The sequence below is a fragment of the Anomaloglossus baeobatrachus genome, chromosome 1 (genome assembly GCF_048569485.1).
Source record: "Anomaloglossus baeobatrachus isolate aAnoBae1 chromosome 1, aAnoBae1.hap1, whole genome shotgun sequence".
Lineage (NCBI taxonomy): Eukaryota > Metazoa > Chordata > Amphibia > Anura > Aromobatidae > Anomaloglossus > Anomaloglossus baeobatrachus.
The window spans coordinates 883,477,486-883,498,421 of record NC_134353.1 but is presented as its reverse complement, the minus strand read 5'-3'; the positions used below and the strand labels follow the sequence as shown (position 1 = coordinate 883,498,421).

At 47.1% G+C, this 20,936-nt stretch overlaps 1 protein-coding gene across 2 annotated transcripts in view; it reads right to left on the bottom strand.

The window, feature by feature from the left end:
- ARL15 (ARF like GTPase 15) overlaps positions 1 to 20,936 on the bottom strand; it is a 381,074-nt gene that overhangs the window by 327,322 nt on the left and 32,816 nt on the right. Inside the window, exon 2 of one of the 2 annotated variants that reach the window (XM_075342828.1) lies at positions 3,979 to 4,035. The exons of the other annotated variant lie outside the window; for it this stretch is intronic. Coding sequence (XP_075198943.1) covers positions 3,979 to 4,035 — 57 coding nt within the window. The remainder of the gene's footprint in view (positions 1 to 3,978; positions 4,036 to 20,936) is intronic. 2 annotated transcript variants of the gene reach the window in all.

Genomic DNA, 20,936 nt, shown 5'->3' with positions numbered 1-20,936 from the left:
TACACATCGGGTAACTAAGGTCCCTTAGTTACCCGATGTGTATCATAGTTACCAGCGTACACTGGCTCCCGGTACACATGTGCAGGGAGCCGGCATTATACTCCTCTCCCCCCAGGACTACTCCTCCTATTATAGTCCTCCTATTATACTCCTCTCTGAGTATAATAGGAGAACTATTATAGCATGGGGGATGGAGCACGATGGGGGGTGCGCAGCATGGGGGATGGAGCACGATGGGGGGTGCGCAGCATCGGGGATGGAGCACGATGGGGAATAAGCAGCATGGGGGATGGAGCACGATGGGGGGTGCGCAGCATCGGGGATGGAGCACGATGGGGAATAAGCAGCATGGGGGATGGGGCACGATGGGGGGTGCACACCTCCCCCTAACACACACACACACACACACACACACCGCCATACACAGACACCCACACACACAACGCCGCACACACACACAACACCCAACACCGCGGCATACATAAATATACGCACATACTGCACAACACACATTGCACAAAACATACCTCCCCCCAAAACACACCACACCCACACAAACCGCGCAACACACACACACACACACACAACGCGACAGACACACAGCGCTCCACAAACAACGCAACACACATACAACACCGCTCTCACCCCCCGCCACACCCAGACAACACCCAGAACATGTACAGCCCCTACACAAACACTTGTTAACTACACACAACAACATCTATATATCTATATATATCTATATATATGTAGCTGTGCGCACACTTTCTCAACAACATTCTTTCTGCAGAATTTCGTGAGAAAAAGAATGCCCATGTCACTTTTCTGCAGGTACCTGCGTTTTTTTGCCATAGATAAAAAGGTAAAAAAATGCAGGGACCAACCTGCGGAAAAAACGTGGTAAAAACGCATGCGGTTTTCAGTGCGTTATTTGAACGCAAGTGCGCTAATCTTTCAGACTCAAGAAATTTGAGAAAAACACTTTCTAGTATGCACAGGGCCTAAAGGCCGCTTTACACACAGCGATTTATCGTGCGATCTTAAGTGCGGTCACACCCGCCCCCATCGTTTGTGCAACACAGGCAATTTCTTGCCCGTATCGCACAAAGTCTGTCACCCCCGTCACACGTACTTACCATCCAAACGACCTCGCTGTGGGCAGCGATCATCCTCTTCCTGGAGTGGGAGGGACGTTCGGCGTCACAGCGACGTCACACAGCGGCCGGCCGATAGTAGCGGAGGGGCGGAGATGAGCGGGATGTAACATCCCGCCCACCTCCTTTCTTCCGCATGGCTAGCTGCTGCAGGTTAGCTGCAGTTCATCGTTCCTGGGGTGTCACACGGAGTGATGTGTGCTGCCCCGGGAAAGATGAACAACCGGCACGCAGAACGACAATCGATTTTTTGAAAATAAGCAACGTGTCAACGAGCAACGATAAGGTGAGTATTTTTGCTCGTTCACAGTCGCTCGTAGCTGTCACACACAACGATATATCAAACAATGCCGGATGTGCGTCACTTACAACGTGACCCTAACGACATATCGTTAGATATATCGTAGCGTGTAACGGGCCCTTTACACTGGCAATTAAAAACAAAAAAAAAAAAGAACAATCATGAAACAAACTAAAAAAAAAATAAAAGGGTTACAAGCAATTTACATTTTCTGACAATGTGCAATGAAAGGATAGAGCTAGGGGTACATGCATGGGGCGGCACTGAAGCCGGAGTGCAGCATAATGACAGCGCATCGCATGGTTTCATATGGTGCGGCATGGCCGCCTGCGATAGTCACAAACGTTTCTTAATATGTAGGATTTTCTGTCTGGGAGTTGCATGCGGCTCACTTCACTTGCAAGTGACTCCATTGCAAGTCACATGCAGCTGCAAAAATTGCAGGATTTTTTGTTTTTTTAAAAAGCAAAACAAAAAAACCCAAAAATTAAAAAAATTAAAAAAATCACAGCACAAAAAAATAGCAAATTGCACAAATATTTTTGACTTCTCTGAAAGTTCCTGATGAATGACATGCATTTGCCGTGTAGCCGCAATCTAAATGAAATCTGCTTGGTATGGCTATAAGGTTGAATACAGACGACCGTATAAAATCAGACTGAGATCGGACCACCCTGCTCGGACTGGCCGTGACTGTCCGGACCACAGCGTGACTGATTGATATAGTTATATGCAGACGTCACGCTTGGGTCCGGAGATGCATGGCCAGTCAGCGCATTGAGGTCCGATCTCAGTCCAATTTATACCGCCGTCCAAATTCGCCTAAAGCGGCTTTCACACATCCGGTTCTTGCCGTGCGGCACAATCCAGTAAAAACCGGACAGAACGGACCCGGCGTCTGTTGCCGCCGGATCGCTTCTTTCCCCCCATAGACTTGTATTCACACCGGATTGTGCCGCATGGCCTTGCGTTGCATCCGGCTTTTGCTGCTTGCAGAGTTTTTTTCGTCTCTGGCGAAAAACTGTATGGCGCCGGATCTGGCGCCATGCAGCGTTAGTTACAATGAAAGCCTATGGGCGCTGGATCCGTCATCATCCGGCATATGACGGAATCCAACGACTGACCCGGTTTTTTGAACTGCGCAAGCGCAGTAGCACAATGGATCCGTCAAAAAACGGAAAGCATAAAAAAAAAAAAAACTGATGGATCTGGCGAAAAAACGGATCTGTTGCATTAGTTTTTTTTTTATGCTTTCAGTTTTTTCGCCAGATCCATTGCATCAGTTTTTTTTGCCGGATTGTGCCTGACGGCAAAAAACGGAAGTGTGAAAGCAGCCTTATAGGTGCGAGGACGATAATGGAAACTACCTGTTGTGCAGTAATCTGACGAGTCAGGGCTGATAAAACGAACTGTGAATCCACATGCAAATTAACCTTCCCAAGTGCAATGTGGGGGAATATCTGTGCAGGAAAGGTCAATCACAACCAGCGGATTTTATGTCCGGGAAAATCCAAACAGAAAACCAGCTGTGGACGAGGCCTGCGTGATCCTAGGGCAATCAGGCCGGGCGTTACCCAGGTTTTAAAAGGTGACACGTATAGAGATTTTTTGCCTACTTGACAGAATTTTGTTGTATTTTTAGGCTCCCTTTAAAAGAAAGTGTCAGGTGCAACATGCACCCAGAACCAGGAACAGTTTTGGGTGCCTATTAGTAATCCCTGCCTAATCGTGCCTGTATACACTAGAATAGATAAAGACATCTATAGATAAGGTATTTCTAAGGATCCTTTATGATATGCTTATGAGCGCGGGGACTAGTCCCAAGGGTGTTATATCCCCTGACTAGTCCGCCCTCTTAGCAGGTTAGTACGCCCACAGGGGAGGACTAACATGCCATTTAATGCAGCATCACCAGCAGTGACGCACATACCTGTATTTTCTGTCATCGCTGATCTGAATGCCGGGCACTTCCCATCATGCACACTATGAAGCCGGGTGTACGCGTCCTAGCTTCAAAGAGGTCTACTGCGCATGAGCGGAAGTGCCCGGCATTCAGATCAGCAGTAATAGTGGACGCTGGTGACGCTGCATTGACTGGCATGTTAGTACGCCCCTGTGGGAGTGCCAACATGCTAAGAGGGCGGACTAGTCGGGGGATATAACACTCTTGTGACTAGTCTCTGCCCTCATTAGCATAAAATAAAAGATCTTTAGAAATACTTTTCTAAAGATCTCTTTATCTATGCTAGTGTATACAGGGACGGTTAGGCAGGGATTAGCAATATGTACCCAAAACTGCTCATGGCTCTGGGTGCATATTGCACCTGACAGGTTCCCTTTAAGCTTTTACATCTTGTATTGTGCACACAAAAAAAACAAAAAAACTAATGAATGAAAGAAATGGAACCACCACGGTCACTGGATACAGAGGCGCGCATGCTTGCTCGATGGGTGGTGGGAATTATTGTAATGATATGGTGCATGACCACGGACACAAGCGGGCTGCAGCCACAGACGCCTTACCGTATAAATGGCAATTCTACAAATTGCATAAGAGATCTGGAGGCATTCTGACACTGTCTAAAACCAAAAGACAAGATAGGGTCATCCCGATCCCTGCGGATTGTTCTTTGTAAAACAAATTCACAGAAGGAAAACATGGATTGTAAAAAGTGTCTGGCAGCCCGAACGGACTGTATATACTAACCACACAGCCTTGTAGAAATATAGCCCATAGATTAATAAATAAAAACAATACCACCTTTAGTATTTTAACTCACTGCCTCCGTTCTGCAGAAACGGATGATCAGATATACTTGGTCTGCTTGGTGCACCCTCTGTGTGCCTAAAAGGCTTTGCACCCTACTTCCCACTAGTTTTGCATGCCCCCACCTCCCTTACTGATGACAGCACTGGGGTGCCTGAGTAAGCACTGTCTGCAGAGAAATCTCAGGCTAACACTGCAGACCCGGGGAAGTTCGGGTTCAGCCGGACTTTAGTTAAAGCTTCGGTACACTGACCCAGAATTGACCCCATATAAGTCAGTGCCGAACATTGGTGCTTGCCGTTGTAACGGCTGGAGGGCTGTTAAGTGAAGCAAAATGGGGGCAATTCTGCAAACAAATGTGGATTTTAAACAAAAAAAAAAAAAAGTGGTGTTTTTCCTAATTGTGATAACCAGCGCAAGTAAAGCTGACAACTGTGGGCTGTAACCCTTAACCAATGCATATAAAGCAGACAGCTATCAAAATTAGTAAGAAGCCCACAATTTTTTTTTTTTTATTAGTTCTCTTTTTTTATTTTTGTTTTGTTGTTTTTATTGTTCACGTCACCGTTCAGGTTTGCTCATCCCTACTGTTGTTCACCAGTTAGGCAACAGTGAACGGGGCCTCCTGGTCACAGCAGTGTGCACAAATTCGCTGAATTTCCAATTCTGCAGAACAGAAATAGTGATTAGAGAACAATAGGTCCACATAACCAGTCGACTAATGGGGGCATCAGCCAATTGATGATCAGTGATGTTGATCAGATATATCCAATTTCAGACTGCTGAATGCGCTGTTCTCGCAGAGATCAACCATTGGCAGAGATGCCTGTCGGCGGCTTTCTCAGAACACAGGAGCATGTGGCCGACCAAGCGCTACTGTGTGTGGGAGAGACGACTGAAGGAAATCTAACATTTATGGTTGGCTTAAAGCGCACCAATCGCCAGGATTTTCCTATATAACCTAAAGCCAGTGCTATACTGGCACTATCAGGCCAATTCTATACATACCTGTAGTGGTCAGCTCGGATGTATAGGTTCTGAAACACAAGCAAGTAAAGTTTGCAAAATGAACAGTGTTTTGATCGGAAGCAGCTGCCGATCAGCTAATAGCTGGGGTGGGGTTTGATAGACTTGGCAGGAATCGCTATCTGTCCTCCACCTATTATGTATGCTTAATCCATTATAGAAGGTCGTGGCTATAAATCATGGTGGCTGATGTCATGCCCATGCAACCAGAAGGGGCTGGGCCTCAGCCAACAGAAAAATAATGTTGCTTCCTGGTATCAGCTATGTTGGATGAGGCCCCACCCCTTCTGGTCACATGGGTATTATGTCAGCAAGGTCCTTCTAGCCACCATGATTTATATCACAACTATTAGTAAAACGCCTCTATAATGGAATTAGCATAATTGATAGGAGGAGGAACAGGAAGAAGGGGCAGGAATCACTATCAAACCCCACCCCTTCTATCAGCTGATCGGTAGCTTCGGTCACTAAAAAAAGCTGTTCATTTTACAAACTTTACTTGCTTGTATTTCAAAACCTATACATCCGAGCTGACCACTACAGGCATGTATAGAATCAGCCTGATAGTGCCAGTATAGCACTCGCTTCAGGTTATATAGGAAAATCCTGGCGATTGGTGCGCTTTAAGGCCATTTTTCGATCATGCATTCGCAACGCAGAGGGTTTTTTGTGCCTCAGTTTTTCAAAAGAGCAGCGATTTTACTGTCTTTCTGGATCATGTTGCCAAAAACCAAACATGGCTGAAAAGGTTCCCCCTTTTTTTTTTTTATTTTTTACAGAGGCTATATTCCCTGCAAGGCTATGTGCTTCGTTAATACTGTCAGTTTGAGCTGATGAACTCCCTCTAAGTCTCATTCAGATGTCTGTTTCTCACAAACATATTCTCGCATTGTTTTTCATGGACAGAACATGTGCCCATTATAATCTATGGTGCGGTCCATATGGGGGTGTCTAGACACTGTGCGGCAAAAAGTACATGTCAGGTAAGTATACGGTACCAGTTTTTGATGAACACCATGAATAAAAATCACCTATTCATGTCTATCGATCCATGAAAATCACGGAGAGCACAAGAATGCCATCAGCGTACAACCCGTGTGCAGCCCGTGATTAATATTGAAATGGATACGAGAAGTTTTGGTATTTATTTATATATTTTATTTATTTATTTATTTTTTTAAGTCAAAATCACTGATGGTAAAAACACTGATGAAAAACACCATCTCCGTGACCACTTTTTAGGTATGTGAGAAATCACCGACGTCTGAATGAGGCCTAAGTCACAGAGTCGGATATATAGACAAGTCTATAGGAACCTGTGCAACAGATACGGTAAATATTTTGTACAATAAAATAATTTTAGATTGTTTATATTATTTGGCTTCAAAATCCATTTATTTCTTACATCAATAGCAAAACAAACCCAAGAGAAGCACAAGAAAAAGAGCGTCCCTAGGAACATTCATCCCCGAGGATTGCGCAGTATACATGTAACCTTACATTTCTGAACAACTCTACCAGAAGCTGGTGATGCATTTATGGCAGGTCGCAACAGCCACAAGGGTGGTCGCCAACAGCCACAAGGGTGGTCGCCAACAGCCACAAGGGTGGTCGCCAACAGCCACAAGGGTGGTCGCCAACAGCCACAAGGGTGGTCGCCAACAGCCACAAGGGTGGTCGCCAACAGCCACAAGGGTGGTCGCCAACAGCCACAAGGGTGGTCGCCAACAGCCGGAAGTGGTCCACTAAGTACCAAAGACGTTTGGCATGAATGGGTTGGAGAATTCGGAAAAATTGCATTTGAACCGATGTTACGGTATATTTGTTGTATTCAGCTATTTACATTGCAATAAACCAATAAAACAAGAACAAACAGCAGAAAGATTGTAAATTTTGCAGATATAATCCAAAAATTGCAAATTCTGTTTATCATTTTGATTACCACCATATTACAGGTTCTCCTCCTGGACAGGTTCGTCGCTGCATCCTCACAGAGGGCACAGCTCTTCAGTTCTCAATGTGGCTGAGCGTGACCCGATCCATCCTGCAGTCTCCGCAATCGGAGAATCACCGCACATGGGAAAGCTCCTCTAACAATTTTGTTAACCGGACCCCTCTGTGATTAGTGAGAAAGATGCACATAGAAGGGCAGGAGGAAAATCTGCAATACTTCTCCACTGGTAAGTGCCCCCAAACTAATGTCCCCCAACACATCTGTTAAAGGGAACCTGTCATGTCTCCAAATGTTATTAACCTGCAGATATGGGGTTAGTCGCATTGTAAAGCAGGAGGCTACAGGGAGGAAATTAACTTTATTCCTCCCAGGAGCCTTCTGCTTTCAGTCAGAGGGTAGCCACAGCAGCCAAAGGAGCAGTGGACCTGGCAGCCAACCCACCGTCACTGGTGGACAACCACTTCTGCAGTGTATTACTGAGTGGTGGCTATAAGCACTGAGCTATGTACTGAGAGGTGACTGAAGCCGCACCTCTATAACTGAAAGCTGGAGGCTGCATTTCCTTCCGGTAGCCGGACTTTCAGTGCAGCGGTCGAGCAGCTTCAGAACATAATAAATCAGCAAACTAACCCCATATCCGATGGTTAATAGAGTGGGGACATGACAGGTTCCCCTTAATAATTATTTTTTTGGGGGGGGGGAATTAAGTGACACATACTCTTTAAAGGGGTATACGAGAGGATCTTAAAAGATTAGTTCTGATTGGGGTTAAACAGTGGATATCAATATTTGCGATGTCTTCCCGCTGGCATCAGTGATATCCCTGACCACACAGACTATTCTTTTTTGTAGAATGAGAAGACCGGACTTATAGGATTCAGCTACGAAGGCAGATTGTGTAACATACATGCACAATGTACGGGAGCAGATGCCAGAAATACCACCTCAGCTTAGACATCAATGACAATGGGGTTATGTGTAGAAATTATCAATGCGAGTTATCTACATGGGTTGAAAGCCCATAATATACAGACAAAAGAGCAGAAAAACCCACCGTAAATAAGGACATAACATGGACAATGAAGGTTAGATTGGCCACAAATACTCTGTCCATTGTCAGGAGACTAAAGGTGGTGTCACACATAGCGACGCAGCTCTGATCACAACCAGCGATCTGACCTTATCAGGATCGCTGCTGCATCGTTACATGGTCGCTGGTGAGCTGTCAAACAGGCAGATCTCACCAGCGACCAGTGACCAGCAACGCGTGGAAGCGCAACCAAGGTAAATATCGGGTAACCAAGGAAAGCACTTCTCTTGGTTACCCGATATTTACCTTAGTTACTAGCGTCCGCCGCTCTCCCACTGCCAACGCCGGCTCCCTGCACTCCTAGCCAGAGTACACATCGAGTTAATTACCCAATGTATACTCCAGTTACGTGTGCAGGGAGCCGGCGCTGGCAGCGTGAGAGCACACCGCTTAGCGCTGGCTCCCTGCACTCCTTACTCAAAGCAGGCAGGAGAAAAGTCTTAAAGGGGTTATCCGGCTTCTTTGACTTTTTTTTTATTTCCCTATTGGGCTACATTGGGGCAGATAAGTAGATAGAGACCACTTACCTGCCCTGCTGTCAGCCCCTCTCCCCCGGCTCAGAGCGGTCATGTGACCGCTCCTGCCGCGATTTTGCTGCTTCCGGTCTTTGCACGTCTACATGGGCAGGGCCATGTTGACATGCAAATGTGGAGCAGCATGTCACCTCCCTGCTGGGTGTCTACAGTACAGTTCACCGCCCCCTTCCCTGCACCCTCCCACACATTCCCCCGCACCTCCAGTAACCTCCCCCTGCACTGCTGTGGGGGTCCGTGACCTGGGGGCGGGGCCTGGCGGCAGCTGCCGTGGTGTCAGCTCCAGCACCGGGCCCCCTGCCCAGGATCGCACATTCAAATGTACCGGCATCACAGATCACAGATGCCGGTACATTTGAAAGTGCTGATGAGAAGCAGCGCTGCTTCTCATCACTGTCCCTCCGGCTGTCTGTGCAATCTGCAGCACAGCGGTGACGTCACTACTGTGCTGAACAGAGCACAGACAGCGCACGAACGTGCAGGAGCGGCGGGGACCGAGGACAGGTGAGTATGTACTCCACATGTGTTCCCTATGGGGATGGGGATGGGGGGGCTGGCAGAGCCATATGTGTGCGTGTGCAGAGCCATGTGTGTGCGTTTACGGTGCAGAGCCATGTGTGTGCGTGTACGGTGCAGAGCCATGTGTGTGCGTGTACGGTGCAGAGCCATGTGTGTGCGTGTGCGGTACAGAGCCATGTGTGTGCGTGTGCAGAGCCATGTGTGTGCGTGTACGGTGCAGAGCCATGTGTGTGCGTGTGCGGTGCAGAGCCATGTGTGTGCGTGTGCGGTGCAGAGCCATGCGTGTGCGGTGCAGAGCCATGCGTGTGCGGTGCAGAGCCATGCGTGTGCGTGTGCGGTGCAGAGCCATGTGTGTGCGTGTGCGGTGCAGAGCCATGTGTGTGCGTGTGCGGTGCAGAGCCATGTGTGTGCGTGTGCGGTGCAGAGCCATGTGTGTGCGTGTGCGGTGCAGAGCCATGTGTGTGCGTGTGCGGTGCAGAGCCATGTGTGTGCGTGTGCGGTGCAGAGCCATGTGTGTGCGTGTGCGGTGCAGAGCCATGTGTGTGCGTGTGCGGTGCAGAGCCATGTGTGTGCGTGTGCGGTGCAGAGCCATGTGTGTGCGTGTACGGTGCAGAGCCATGTGTGTGCGTGTACGGTGCAGAGCCATGTGTGTGCGTTTACGGTGCAGAGCCATGTGTGTGCGTTTACGGTGCAGAGCCATGTGTGTGCGTTTACGGTGCAGAGCCATGTGTGTGCGTTTACGGTGCAGAGCCATGTGTGTGCGTGTACGGTGCAGAGCCATGTGTGTGCGTGTACGGTGCAGAGCCATGTGTGTGCGTGTACGGTGCAGAGCCATGTGTGTGCGTGTGCGGTACAGAGCCATGTGTGTGCGTGTGCAGAGCCATGTGTGTGCGTTTACGGTGCAGAGCCATGTGTGTGCATTTACGGTGCAGAGCCATGTGTGTGCGTGTACGGTGCAGAGCCATGTGTGTGCGTGTGCGGTGCAGAGCCATGTGTGTGCGGTGCAGAGCCATGTGTGTGTGGTGCAGAGCCATGTGTGTGCGGTGCAGAGCCATGTGTGTGCGGTGCAGAGCCATGTGTGTGCGGTGCAGAGCCATGTGTGTGCGGTGCAGAGCCATGTGTGTGCGGTGCAGAGCCATGTGTGTGCGTGTACGGTGCAGAGCCATGTGTGTGCGTTTACGGTGCAGAGCCATATGTGTGCGTGTGAGGTACAGAGCCATATGTGTGAGTGTGCAGAGCCATGTGTGTGCGTGTACGGTGCAGAGCCATGTGTGTGCATGTACGGTGCAGAGCCATGTGTGTGCGTGTACGGTGCAGAGCCATGTGTGTGCGTGTGCGGTACAGAGCCATATGTGTGCGTGTGCAGAGCCATGTGTGTGCGTTTACGGTGCAGAGCCATGTGTGTGTGCAGAGCCATGTGTGTGCGTGTACGGTGCAGAGCCATGTGTGTGCGTTTACGGTGCAGAGTCATATGTGTGCGTGTGAGGTACAGAGCCATATGTGTGCGTGTGCAGAGCCATGTGTGTGCGCGTGTACGGTGCAGAGCCATGTGTGTGCGCGTGTACGGTGCAGAGCCATGTGTGTGCGCGTGCGGTGCAGAGCCATATGTGTGCGTGTGCAGAGCCATGTGTGTGCGTTTACGGTGCAGAGCCATGTGTGTGCAGAGCCATGTGTGTGCGTGTACGGTGCAGAGCCATGTGTGTGCGTGTACGGTGCAGAGCCATGTGTGTGCGTGTACGGTGCAGAGCCATGTGTGTGCGTGTACGGTGCAGAGCCATGTGTGTACGGTGCAGAGTCCGATGTGGGGCTGTTATTTGCAATGCTGTAGTGATACCAGGTCAGGTGCTGTGGAAGAATATACTGACAGGGAATGTGTGCAGGGGGCGGGCAGAGGGTGCGGCTGGACACTGGGCTGGGCGGTGACAGCTGTGACTGGGAGGTTTTGCACAGGAAGTGGTCGGTTTGCTAGAGCTGAATGTAAACAAGAAGCTGCAGAGAATAAAGGGATAATTCAAGAGGAACAAAAGTTAGAAAACAAAAAATAACAATGTAGGTGTGATTTATATGACAATACAGCACAGATAAACTCAAACATTTTTGTTAAGCTAATGTCGGACAACCCCTTTAAGTACACACACGTACAGATGTCATTGCCTTGACCTGCTGCTTTTAGGCTATGTGCCCACGGGCGCTCGTACCTGCGGATGTATCCGCAGGTACGAGCGCATGTTTCCCGCAGCTGCTCGCCGGCGTCCGCAGCTATTTTTAGCTGCTAGATTACAGCGGAATAGCTGCGGGAAACATGTGGAGATTCATGTGGCTTACTTGCGGAAGTCCCGGCCTCTTATCTCCATAGCAGAGGGCCGGGACATCCGCAGGTAATTCCGCATGAATAATTGACATGCAGTTATACATGCGGATGCCTACATCCGCAGCATGGTCGGCAGCCGCACTTTCCGCAGCGTGGACACAGCACTCCCCATGTCCCATAGGATAACATGGGGAGTGACTGTACATGCTAAAACCTGCGGATTTATCTGGAAAATCCAGAAAAATCCGCAGGTTTTCCGCGGCAAAATCCGCAGAAACAAGGTCCTGTGGGCACATAGCCGGTTGTTCATGATTTGAGAAAAAAAAGTGCTAAATTATTTTTTTTTCTTATTCCTGGACAACATTTTTACGGCTGGTTTTATGCATCAAAAATGACAACTGCTTTCTTATTGGGTAGGGGTAATGCTGAGATAGGTATAGCACAGCACTGGTTGGCAGATTTCTGTGTACACTGTATATTGACATAAAGCTGCTAATCAGTGGTGGGTGGTTGGACCAGGAGGCACACGACAACTAGTCCTGTAGTGATAATTTGCACTTATTTTTCAATTTCAATAAAATCCAGTCTAGTAAGTGACATCATCCTGCTGCTCTCATATTACATAGCAAAAACTGCTGACAGCTTGCCTTTAAAGGGGTATTCCCAAAAAAAGGAATTATCCCTCATCCTTGGAATAGTGGATAACTTTCTGAATGTTAGGAGTCAGACAGTTAGTACACCAAGTGATACCAAAATCAGGGCTCTGGAGCCCCATCGTGACTGCAGTGGAGGGGCACCTATGTGCAGCCTTCACTCTATTCAATGTTTATGGGATTCTAAAAAGAAGGTGCACAAGGGGTCCCAGTGATTGGATCACTGGCAATCAGCAAGTTGTCCCCCCCTCCCCCTTTACGGGTAAAAGTTAACTTAATTTTTATTTAAAGTGACTCTTTAAGCCCCCAGGTTACTACATTGTGTTTACTTAAGAGGCAGAGTGGGTAAAAAATAGGGAATGAAAAGAAATAAAAAAACAAAATTCCTTGAGGTAAAAAAATTATTTTATTATATAGTAACTTGCTGTACTACCCGGCTTCGCCCGGGTTAATAACTGCTATTAACAAAATAGAATGTATTAACAAAACTGTATTCTACACACAAAAAACACAAAACAAATAGATAGAAATGTAATTATTAAAAGGCAAAAACTAAGCTAATAGAAGCATTTCACAACATATATTTCAACACCACAGATATTCCACACAGATTTCACTAAATTGTCCAAGTAATGTGCTCCGTCTGTCTCTTTCCCTGTCTGCCTGTCTTTGTCTCTCTCTCTCTCTTTCCCCATCTGTCTATCAAGGTCTGTCTTTCCCCATAGATCCCCGTCTCTCCACCGACATCTTATTACCTCACATATAAGCTTCTTATACTATGAATGTCTTTTGTTCCTATAGCAACCACTCACAGCTCCTACTAATAACCTGTAGTTCCAGGCTCCATTTACTTTAATGGAGGCATGTTTTTTGGAGAGTAACTGTAAAGTGCGGGGTTAAATTTTCCTGTCAAAATGTAGTCTACGACGTTCCCTGGGTCACATGAGGTGTCTGTGCAAAATTTCGTGATTGTAAATGCGACGCTGTGGATACACTTTTCGTTTCACTTTTTCCCCATTATGTAGATAGGGGCAAAATTGATTGGTAAATTGGAACGCGCCTCACAACATAGCCTATGACGCTCTCGGGGTCTAGACGTGTGAGTGTGCAAAATTTTGTGGCTGTAGCTGCGACTGTGCAGATGCCAATCCCGGATACACACACACACACACACACACACACACACACACACACACACACACACACACACACACACACACACACACACACACACACACAAAGCTTTACATATTAGATTATATATTTTGTTTTGACAGTAGTTGTTATCTACAATATTGATCCTTTTGTAGCATCGCGTTTGCGTATTCATGGCCAAGTGTTGTGTCATTTTCTTACAAAGCTCCTACAGGACTCCGGCGTTGGGGAGAGGACATCAAACACCAATATAAAAGGTTACATGTCATAGAGCAACAGCTGCACATCGCCAATGAATCACAACCAGCAAACTGCCAGAGATCGCTGCCCAGGCCATCACACGAAACCTTAGACACGCTCAGTCCTTGTTTGCATCATTGCCCCATCAATCCATGGTTTCCTACAAACGTAACCCCTCAAGGTTTCATATTTTCCCAAAGCAGGAACCAAACACTGGTCAAAAATATAAAATCTAAAAATATAATAAAAAAATATATATATAAAAACATATATTATATAACCAATTGAATTGTGTAAAGAACAAAGAAGCCATTTATTCTGATACCTGAGGAAAGCATTGATGTATTGCTGAAACGCGTTGTATTAAATAACAGGAGCATTTTTTAATAATAAAACAACTTAAATTTTAAAGGAACCTGTGCATTGTCAGCGCTCGCCAGACCGATAATCCAATTATTCACTATATGTTCACTCCCTTTGAGGGAATCGGTCAGAGCTGCAGTAGGACATAGACACCCCTTTCTAAAGTGAAATTCCAGCTGGAGAACGGTGGATTGTTGCAACACTCCAAGACTCAGAGTGCCAGGGATTCTAGGAGGAACCAGTGATCCTTAATCCGGACATCTCCACTAAAGATCACGACGTAACAGCATCGCTACCAAGGCATCAAATCCCCATAGATTTGGAGGATCTCTACAACCAACACCGAGGTTGTGCGAGGGCGCACAACCTCACCAGGTGAGCAAATTCTCATCCCTCTTAGTTTAATCCTAGACCCGCGGGTACTGCTCATATGCGCTACTCTTTTTTTCAGTGATTTATTCTGATCAGCACACACGCGCCAAAAAAAAAAATTGCAATACAAAGTGATCAAAACAGTATGTACCCCAAAATTGTACCAATAAAAAACTAAAGCTTGAAACACAGACACAAAAAAAGCCAACTTCGGTGCCATCAACAGGGAAATAAGGCCGCAGAGCCCTCTACAAAACCAGCAATCAGCTGAGAGCTATGCGGCGCTGGACATCTGGCATTCCCAATCCCCTCTAAAATAATGATAAAATAAAGGTGTAGACATGATGTGGGCCCTATTAGAATGGACAGACATTTCCAAATCTTGGCCTATTTGTTACGTGCTTTGGAGCAAGAGCTCAAAACCAGACAGCACGCAATATGTGTAGACTGAGTATATGGTGGTTGTCGCACTACCGTAGAGTTCTATTAGGCCCATTTCCTTTCTCACACAAACAAGCAGCAATAATGCTCTTTTTACAAAAGGCCAATTCAGGCCGTTCAGAGACCGCAGACTGACTATATTGTAGGCGATTCTTTAATGGTCTGTTCACAGGACATTATTTATACACGACAATGTGCTGCCGAGAAAGGGGTTTTGTTTTTTTTAAAGATGAAAAATCAGTGTACCAAACAATAGAGCGTTTTTGTAACACCCCAGAGTCAAGAGGTTTTCCACCAGACATGTCGCCGGGCCGGGTGTGCAGATCCTCTGTGTCATCACTGGCTGGCCTGGCCCTGTTTCGTGACCCCGAAACATACAGGAAGGAGGGAAGGTGGTGGTTGGAAGCAAAGATGGAGGATGGGGGTGGTAGTGACGGTAAGAAAAGTCTTAGGATCATGACGCCACTTGTGGTACGTGGCCAGGGATGTGGGCCGCCGCTGTGGGTGCTTCTCTCCGGGGCTGATGGTGAGGGTCGCAGCCGGGATGGTGTCGCTCCCCACATGCGGAGCGGGATTACCCCGGGGAGGATGATGGAGTGGAGGACAGGGGGTGGTGGTATTTCCCATAGGCGCTGCAGCGCTGGGCGACGGTAAAGGAGAGGCAGAGACAGGGGCTGCGGTTCCAGGTCTTTTACTCACAAGTAGTGAGTTGCCCCAGAGTACCGGTCGCTGCCACGATGGGCTCCAGCCGATCCGAATTTGTGGAATGTCAAATCCGGTGTGTGTCAGTCTATGGGCCCTTCCTCCTTTGATGTGCTAAGTATCGGATCCCCGTGGCGTGAAGCACTTGGGGATCCCGGTGCCAGTAAAGTGTCCCATTCTGTTTGCTGATAGCACTGTTCCGATGTAAGGGTGGTCGAGGACCTGAGCCCCGGATCCTAGATGCTATTTGGCTGCAGACTCTGTGGGACAGGTCCGGTGACTTTTCTAACCATTCCCCGCGACTCGTGCAGAGATGGTAGACAACGTGAAGTATGCCTGACCTAGGGTTCTGTACCCAGACAGCGCCAGTCATGTGGAAGCAGTATTACAAGCATACTGTATGTGAGTGGAAACCGGTACAGACCTTCCTTGGACCCAGGGTAAGTACTACACCCTAATGGAGGTGCAATACCCTGTGGCGCCTGAAGCCTCAGGGGCGCCACATTTTGCTCGTTCAGCAACTGATTCCGAGGTGGTTTGTACATTTCTGTATATTCATATTCCTAGTTTGTCTGAAGGGGCCATAAATCCTGTACTGCCTATTTTCACGCACGTTTGACCATAATGACCACGTGCATGTTAAATGGAAGAGCTGGAGATATAGTAAATGAGTGTGCAGCCATCAGACGTCATCAATATGATTATATTATATTAATAGAGATGAGTGGATGCCAGAAATGTGGCGCCACTTATCTCACCCAGATTGTTGGTTTTCTGCAGCGCTCCGCGTCTCTCCACAATCACTGACGTCTATGTGATAATCCAGGACTGAGGACGGACAGATTAGGCAACACCTGACGTACACGGCCAAACACCGGCGGAGACACATCCCTGTATTGTTCAGTCTCTACAAAAGCTGAATGCCATCTATAAACACAGCGGACTGACAATAAGCCCTTGTTCATTACCGCGTCTTCAGCTTACACCAAGGATCCCCTGCAGAGGTGCCTTACAGGATTGGGCTACCTACGGCAGAATAATGGCAATTACTCCATATAATAACCCTGATCTTCAGGATCCAAGCTAAAAAACACAACAAGGTCCTGATCGGAGCGTCGCCCGAGACCCCAAATCAGGGGAAATTACAGTTGGAGATTATAAGTGGCTTCATTAGATTATTAGAACTCGTTCAGCCGCCAGCTACCTCTTCCGACCTGCTCATGTACGCGCACACTCTCTCCGGCCAAACGTGTAGGTTGGAGAAATAGTCAAGTCCGGACTCCTTCAATGATGGCTTATGTTTCAAAAGAATAATTTGAGACAAAGTTACAATTTAACGTAACTAATCCTTCTTTCCGACCCCTAACAAAATTTGGGGTAGGTAGTCCGGTAGACCCACATGCATAGATGGACCACCAGTCCGGGCAAAAGCAGCAGATTCAGACAAAATTCATCTAAAGATGGCTTTACACATCCAAGTTTCACGATGTGCATACTGACAATTTTTGGGTTTTGTGACCCCAAATCAAGAGAGTCTCCTATATACCCACGAGGTTGTGGAGTTCAGGTTCGAAGACCCAATGCTGGTCCAGAAATCACTCGGACATTGTGAAGCTGTGTGTATAGCAGCCTTAACTCAATACCTATGCCGTCAGTAATATCCAGACATTTATAACAATCTTTCACCCAGCGCATAAAAACAAAAATCTTGACAAGCACCTCCTAACAGAATGAAGTGTGAACAGGTGCAAGGCATAATATATAAACAAAAGCATACAGCTGCACTCTGTAAGCAAGAACATGTATGCAAACACTGAATATATTAAAAGGTTAAATGGCTATATAGAGACTATACTTAGAAAAAATGAAAGTACTTAGCACACAACAATGGACGCTTCATTGTTTAATTAGATTTGATATAGCAGTAATGTAGTCTAAACTTCCTATATTCATGCCATGCCTACATCTTAGCGCTTACAGAGTGCTGCTGTATGCTTTTGTTTTTAGCAATTAAGTCAATGAGAACAGCCCAGCCAGGCTGAGAGCGCAGAACTACATACATCATACTTGCCCATGCCTTGGTTAGGGCTTTTAGGCTGAAGTCCATGTAGTGTCTTAAAAATTTAAAGCGAACTCGTCGGCTCTCCGGGGGTCAATCTCATTGCTCCAGTTTTATGGCAAAGACTAGACAGCGCCCATACGACCACATCAGCCCACGTTTACTTGACATATCAGTTTGTACCGTAAAGGTGATTTATATGGATACGCTTGTATTAGAAATAAATACAATAGGATAATGCGCGTCAATTGGGACATTTGCGCACATTGTTTTCTTTACAAGATGCTAAAAAAAAAAGCGGTCTGCTGCACTATTTCATCATTCATTAAAAAAAAATATATAACTTTGCTGTCTATGGAAGACAGATGCAATATGTTTGCATCAGTTTTTAACGCAAAAACAAGTCACATGATTTCTCAATATTTCCCCCTAAGGCTACTTTCACACTTGCGTTTTTTTCCTTCCGTCACAATCCGCCCTTTTGGAAAACAGCGGAATCCGTTAACAGATTCCGCTGTTTCCCATAGACTTGTATGGATGACTGATTGTGCCAAAAGTACCTGCGTTGCTTCCGCCGAGCGGAAGCAACGTTGAATGTAATGTTAATTGCTTGCGTTAAAATGACGCCAAGCAGCGGATTCCGTTGCTTCCGTTAAAATTTATAATGGCTCCCTATGGGAGCGGATTCCGTTGCAAAGTGCTTTACAACGGAATTCACCGCTGGATTCCGCTAATTTCTACTGAGCATGCCCAGAATGAAAAAAAAATAAATAAAAAACGGATCCGACGCATTCCGTTAGACGGACGCCTAACGGATGCAACAAGTCCGTTATTTCACAGGAATCGGCTAACTGATTCCTGTGAAATAACGGACCCGTTGCATCCGTTGACACCACAAAAATAACGGATGCGTCAAAACGACGCAGCAACGGACCCAGCGGATTTCAGCCAACGCAAGTGTGAAACTAGCCTAAAGGCTGCTTTACACGCTGCGATATCGGTACCGATATCGCTAGCGTGGGTACCCGCCCCCATCTGTTGTGCGACACGGGCAAATCGCTGCCCGTGGCGAACAACATCGCCCAGACTCCTCACACATACTTACCTGCCCGGCGACGTCGCTGTGACCGGCAAACCGCCTCCTTTCTAAGGGGGCAGTTCATTCAGCGTCACAGCGACGTCACAGCAGCGTCACTGAACCCCCGCCCAATAGAAGTGGAGGGGAGGAGATGAGCGGGACGTAACATCCCGCCCACCTCCATCCTTCCGCATTGTGGCCGAGACGCAGGTAAGGAGAGGTTCCTTGCACCTGCGGTGTCACACGGAGCGATGTGTGCTGCCGCAGGAACGAGGAACAACTTTGTTACTTGTGCAGTAACGATAATTGAGAATGGACCCCCATGTCACCGATGAGCGATTTTGCGATGATGCAAAATCGCTCATCGGTGTCACACGCAACATCGCTAATGTGGCCGGATGTGCGTCACCAATTCCGTGACCCCAACGACTCCGCATTAGCGATGCCGTAGCGTGTAAAGCCCCCTTAAGTCTTATATCTGATACTTCTCCCTATTATCCTTTAAAAAAGGAGCAATATATACAGTATGTTAAAAAAAAAAAAAAAAAAAAATCCACACTTTCTTTAAAAATTACCCATTCACATGAGTACACCATAATGATCGCTACAAGCTCAAGGTGAGAATTTCTTTACGTGCCTGAATTTTCTCCCCAATTTTCTATCCAACAAGTAAAAGCAAAAATTTTCTGGAAAAAGAAACCTTCTAAATTTTGACATGAGACATCAGGATCAAATTGTTAGCTGCATGACCTTGCCTACAATTATAAAAACACAGCAACGATAAAAACTAAGTATAAGGACAAGGCCTCAGTCAACGATATAAAAAAAAAAAAAAAAAAAATAATAATAATAATAATATATACAAAAAAAAGGTCAATATCAGATAAAGATAAAAAAAACCAAAACAAACAACCTACAAAATATCAGGTCTTATCAGAGTTTGTATATCAGTGTATACATAGGGTTAAGGCCGGCCATACACATCAGTTAACTGTCATCTGAACGATGCTTTGGAAGATCATTCTGTCGAAAGCCATCTTAGGCTAAGGTCACACTTCCGAAGTTTTGCATCAGTCACAATCAGTTGTCACACTTCTGATAAATTGTATCAGTCACAATCCGCTGCTCTGGTAAACAACGGAATCAGTTTAGCGGATTCCGTTGTTCCCATAGACTTGTATAAGCGGTGGATTGTGACTGATGATGCTGCGTTGTATCCTCCGCCCGACTGATCAGTCGTGGAACGACTGACCGCCGGGCGGAACGCAGCATGTGGCGTTTTTTGAGCAGCGCACTCCGTAAGATTTCGCTGCGCATGCTCTCTCTGGCTCCCTGCACACGTAACCAGGATACACATTGGGTTACTAAGCAATGCGCTTTGGTTAGTTACCCGATATTTACACTGGTTACGTGTGCAGGGAGCCAGCGCTAAGCAGTGTATGCTGGTAACCAAGATAAATATCGGGTAACCAAGCAAAAAGTGCTTTGCTTATACCCGATATTTACCCTGGCTGTGCACGGAGCCCGACACTTCCCCGCTCAGCTCCACCCCCTCCCGCACTCAGCATGTATATATACACACACACACACACACACACACACACACACACACACCCACCTGCCCCCAGCCCTGCAGTCCCCGCGGCACTGACGTCCTCAGTGCCACGGCCCCGCTCGGCTCCACCCACCCCGAACTCCGCCCCCTCGCGCTCTGCCCCCGCACACAATGGCATCCGACAAAAAATTCTGTTCTTTGTCATCCGTTGTACAACGCATGTGACTGATGCAAGACAACGGAAATGTGAACTTAGCCATAGTGGCACAACTGAGGTGACTGATGCTGCAAAAAAAAACGATCCGTTGTGGTTTTGTTTACCTGTTTTACCGGCGGCCAGCTATTGTGAACGATCAGCCGATCGTTCACAAAAGCCAGCTGATCGTTCACAAAAGCCGGCCGCCGGGCGATCAGCCGATCGTTCTCAATAGGTGGCCGCCGCCCCTGGAACTGAATTTACAGTCATCGTGGTTTTTTACTGTGCGTATGCTCACATTACAAAAACGATCCGCCGCACACAAAAAACACGTTGCATTCAGCGTTGCTGCCGCCTGACGGTCAGTCAGTAAACGACTAATCCGTCACGCAGCGGATGCAACGCAGGGCCATCAGTCACAATCCGTCGCTAATAGAGGTCTATGGGGAAAAAACTGATTCCTGCAA